This window comes from Ictalurus punctatus, chromosome 2 (genome assembly GCF_001660625.3).
Source record: "Ictalurus punctatus breed USDA103 chromosome 2, Coco_2.0, whole genome shotgun sequence".
In the NCBI taxonomy this organism is placed as follows: Eukaryota; Metazoa; Chordata; class Actinopteri; order Siluriformes; family Ictaluridae; genus Ictalurus; species Ictalurus punctatus.
Genome location: NC_030417.2, coordinates 26,919,903 through 26,924,323, shown reverse-complemented (window position 1 = coordinate 26,924,323; position 4,421 = coordinate 26,919,903). Strand labels below are relative to the sequence as shown.

Below are 4,421 nucleotides of genomic sequence, written 5' to 3'. Positions count from 1 at the left end.
TAGTTTATTTATTTACTTCAGTGACTGTTCGGGCAGAAAACCTCCCCGAAATTATTACTGATTAACAATGCAGTGACTAACACTGACTAATAACTTATCTCAGTAGTTGAAAATTGATTTATTTATTTTTAAATAATCCTGTGTATGTTTTTTTGTATCTAATATATTATTATATTTCGTTCTTAAGTGGCTTGTTTCACAAGAATTTAATAGGAAATTCTTTTGAAATGTATGTCAAGGTTAATATATATATATATACATATATTTTTTTTTATTTTTTTTTTTTACAGGCCTTTATTATTATTATACATAGGCTATATAAATAAAATTGTCACTTTGGATATATTAAAACATGCTCAGTTTACAAAATAGGCTATAATCGGAAAATAGCCTAAGCAACTTTAGCACCGGAACCGCATTAAAATTCACTATTTGATCGAAACTATATGCGGGTCACAGATACATATTATATTACATATACATATGAACACCAAAAATGATAAGAACTTCAGACTACAGGCAATTTTCCATAGTTTGGTCAGCATTTATATTCATATTTACTTTGTGCTTTTTAATACACGACAATGCCAGACCTTCAAATATACACAAACTCTATATTCATACAATACAGTAAATAACACAGGGGATAATACAGGAGGAACTTACTGGTTCCCCCCGGATAAAAGGTGCCGTGCGTTGAAAGAGGCCCATCGTCTATACCCGCGAAACCCATACTAGCGTACTAAGCAGCATACATCCACAGCACGTGCTGCACGGTGGTGCTATTATTTAGTATGCTAGTCTGCAGTTTCGCACGTTGAACTATGCAGTGCGTTTAATTGAAAGTATGCGCCTATATGCCCGTACTGCTGAAGACGAAGGCTAAATGATCTCTGGACATTACAGATACCTTGGGAAGTAAAAAAAATAAACTTCATTTTCATAGAAAATATGAATGGAAATGTATATTCAGACTATTTTTTTCCGTTACATATTTACATGATTGCAAGACGTGCTTTACAGTTAGTCTAGAAATTATAGAAACATAGACTGTTAATGGATAGATATTTCATAGTTATTTACATCAGCTGACCAAGAAAAACATAAGTCATCTCTGTTCTTTGAAGAAGCCTTGGTCTGTTGAGCTCTCCTTAATCGTTACAGTCAACGAGTTGCTGGTTATATCTGTCACAGTAATTTTCTCCATGTTCTTTAGGCAGGGTGACCAGGATTCCTCATCTTCATCTCCAGGATTCTGTGGCACGGGATATTTCGGAGACAAGCGATCAATGGGCAGGTCATCAGGCTGAAATAAACTATTTTTGGAAAGATGTTTCCTCTTGGTGTGTGCAACTGACGGGCCACTTGAGAAATGCTTTGTGCCATGTCGCAACATATCATGAGCTGTTTTTCGCAGAGTGCCTCCAAGAGCAACACTGCCACTCGATCCACAACCAAGCTGTTTTGGAGACTTACCACTTTCTGCCTGAAACCTCTGAGTTAACTGGATAAGACTGCAGTTGGATGATTCTCCTGAATGATGAGCAGGCCTGGACATTTTAGCTGGACTAAAAGATAAATGTTCGTCTGCTCTCCTCTTCAGAGATTCAGTGGGTGAATAACTGCTGCTAGGGGCGCTAACAGGGAAACGCAACTTTGGTTTTGGTCCTCTCTTTTTTGGTGTATTTACTGGGTCCAAAAGGCTGTGTGTTGGAGATAAGGGAGGTCGAGGTCTTCTCTCTGGCTCTGGTGATCGAACACGGACACTTTCTCCCCTGTTGACAGTGCTTGGAGGGAAGATAGTAGGCACGACTGTTCTTAGACCTTCTCGAGCTCGTGGTGTGACAACTGGTTCTGCGACTGGGAACGAAACTCGAATCTCTCGTGACATTTCCCTTCGGAATTCATCACTTTTGGCTTTGGCTTTTGCCTGTAATTATTTATTTTTAAAAAATGTGATTAGTGCATATAACCAATTAATGTATATTATCAAAACATACAACTAGGCAAACTGGTTCTGGGGGGAAAAAAAAAAAAAAAAAAAAAAAAAAAAAACACTGAAGACTCCTCACAAAGACCTGCCCAGAGCTTAGATGGCCAACATGGTAAAGATAAAAAATGTAACTCTTAAAACAACGAATTACTTCATATAACAAACTAAGGTCAGACACTGAATGGGGCTCAGGTTAAAAACAAGAAGTTAAAGGTTTTGGTAAGGCGTTTGAACTGAGGGTTTAAACAGAAGTTGTGCATTTTCTCACCTTCAATAAGAAAGTTTCTGGTTTCGGTCCTCTTTTTTTCGGACCATACAATTCCCTCTCGCGCTCTCTAGAAGGAAAAAACAAACTGTCAGCTATTAGTCAAGCGGCAAATAATATTTGTACGTGTGTTTAGGAAATTCTTTTTTAATTGCACTAACCTCTCATCGAAAGCAGCGAACAGACGTTCATCCAGAATATTTTCCTCAGGCTCCCAGGTGCTGTATCTGTAACGAAAACGTACATCAATACCATCAACGCAGTTTAAAAAAAAAAAAAAAAGAAAGAAAAAAAAGAAACACGAACAATCTTAGCATTCGTTTTAAACGACCCGTGAGTAATCTGCATCTAGCGCACGAGCAAGTGAATCAGCTCGTAGTTTCCGCGAATTAGCGAGTATGCTAACCCCACAGTTGGCCGTCTAACGTCAGCTAACGTCTTAGCACCGAATCCCGAAGCCCGTTACGCACCGTTTCGGCTTCTGAGCTGCTAGCATTCAGCTTGGTAGCATCCTCTAGCGTTAGCGTTAGCAGGACTAGATAAATATGAGTGCAGCCTTTCGCCTCCATGACACACAGGGTTTGTGCTACTCACTTCTGAGACCAGCCTTTCCATTTCACCAGATACTCCATCCGCCCCTGTAAGAGAACGCATGACAGCTAAAACACGACCAATCAATTAGCATGCTAGGCTCGCTAGCTAGCTAGCGTTCAACGTTCAACTTGCCAAACCTTCAGGACATGAACGAATCTCAAACCTTCGTTGTAACAAAAGTAAAAAAAACAATGAAGCAAAAAGGCCAAAGTTGTATACATACTCTTCTTATGCGTCGCTTGATGATGGATTCAGCCGCGAAAACCCTCTCCCCGACGGCGGAGAGCTCCATGTTTACTTCTGTCCCACGGGTTTTTTTTTTTTTTCTCCGCCACAACCTCGGCCAGTATAATCACGGACAGCCCATAATACTCATTGAATGATACGTCATCACGTTCTAAATTGTTGCCATGGGACCGGAGTCGGTGGGACCGTATTTGGAAGAGTCTATTGGTCGAGAGGTTGCTACGCGAATGTAGTTGCTAAGGGAGGGGAGGAGCCACGCTGTCTTTTCGAGGAAGTGACGAACCATAAAACAGCGCTTGAGGTTGAACAGAGCCCGATGGAAATCTGGCTGTCGTTCATGGTTTTTACTTTTGCGTGTAGGCCGAAGTTTAATTTCAGTTGCCGCTGAAAAACAAAGAAGAAAAAACATGGATCATGCAAACCACGTTCAGTTTTGTTTTAGGCCCATTAGCCTGTTTGTCGTCAAATATGACCTGCAGTGCTGAATATACAAACAGCTTGCGTTAAACAGAGTCACTGGTCCTATTTTTGACTACTAACGGCTAACTATTTCGTTTAGTGTTCAGTTGTTTATCGTCTAAATTTTGTAGTCTTCTTTGTAACAGTGGGAATGTTCACAGTCTAATGATTTGCTGATAATAATAATAATAATATTTTAATAATAATAATAATAATAATAATAAAAGTATATGTGAGTATGTGTCCCTGTGTGTGGCCGCCCTTTTAATCTGATCACATGCTTATCTAGATCCTAAAATGTACACATTATACTAATAAAATCTGTCATTACTTCCAAATTCATTTTCTTTCGTTTATGTTTTGAGTAAATAGATATAAGACTATGTTTTACTAGGCCCCTACCATATTAGGAACAAATTAAAAACTACCCATTATTTCCGCTGTGGCGCGTAGCCTTGTTATGTTGGGCCGTGATTCTCAGAAATTTCTCAATTTATGTACATTTCTATTTAAAAAACCTACTGATTAATGATTTTTTTTTTTTTTTTTTTTAAATCCCACTCAGCATAAAACCCGGGCTGAGACTGTAATGAAACCAAAGTAATCCTGAAGAGCGTTAGAAGTGATACGCATGTAACCTTAAATAAAACAATAATAAATAGGTAATAATCACAGTTTGCCCATGAATGCCTAGTTATTGTGATTATTATATATTTTTGTTTTAACTGATGTTAAGTAGGTTATAACCTAAGCGTAATAACAGTTTGAAAAGGGTAAATGGTCTGCACTTATATAGCGCTTTTTATCCAAAGCGTACTCAAATAAACATCTTATTTATTCTCAGTGGGTCTCAAGTTAATCTGT

At 38.4% G+C, this 4,421-nt stretch overlaps 1 protein-coding gene across 2 annotated transcripts; it reads right to left on the bottom strand.

Annotated features, from left to right (window-relative positions):
* Positions 1 to 250: 250 nt before the first annotated feature.
* Positions 251 to 3,229, bottom strand: cbx8a (chromobox homolog 8a (Pc class homolog, Drosophila)). Of its 2 annotated transcripts, XM_017461808.3 has the most exons (5): positions 3,076 to 3,229; positions 2,853 to 2,896; positions 2,420 to 2,485; positions 2,262 to 2,328; positions 251 to 1,930 (listed from the first exon to the last, which is right to left on the bottom strand). In XM_017461808.3, exons 1-5 carry the CDS (start codon positions 3,142 to 3,144, stop codon positions 1,109 to 1,111), a joined length of 1,068 nt encoding a protein of 355 aa, XP_017317297.1. In that variant the 5' UTR covers positions 3,145 to 3,229; the 3' UTR covers positions 251 to 1,108. The 2 variants fall into 2 exon arrangements, with proteins under 2 accessions (XP_017317297.1, XP_017317304.1); XM_017461815.3 differs by lacking the exons at positions 2,853 to 2,896; positions 3,076 to 3,229 and adding an exon at positions 2,729 to 2,836.
* Positions 3,230 to 4,421: the final 1,192 nt, after the last annotated feature.

Bases quoted from the DNA above. Each gene is read 5' to 3' on its own strand.
- cbx8a (XM_017461808.3), bottom strand. From the start codon at position 3,144: ATGGAGCTCTCCGCCGTCGGGGAGAGGGTTTTCGCGGCTGAATCCATC. The intron at 2,486-2,852 runs GTGAGTAGCACA...TTTTCGTTACAG, and splicing joins TGGAAAGGCTGGTCTCAGAA to ATACAGCACCTGGGAGCCTG. The intron at 1,931-2,261 runs GTGAGAAAATGC...AAATAATTACAG, and splicing joins CAGAAACTTTCTTATTGAAG to GCAAAAGCCAAAGCCAAAAG.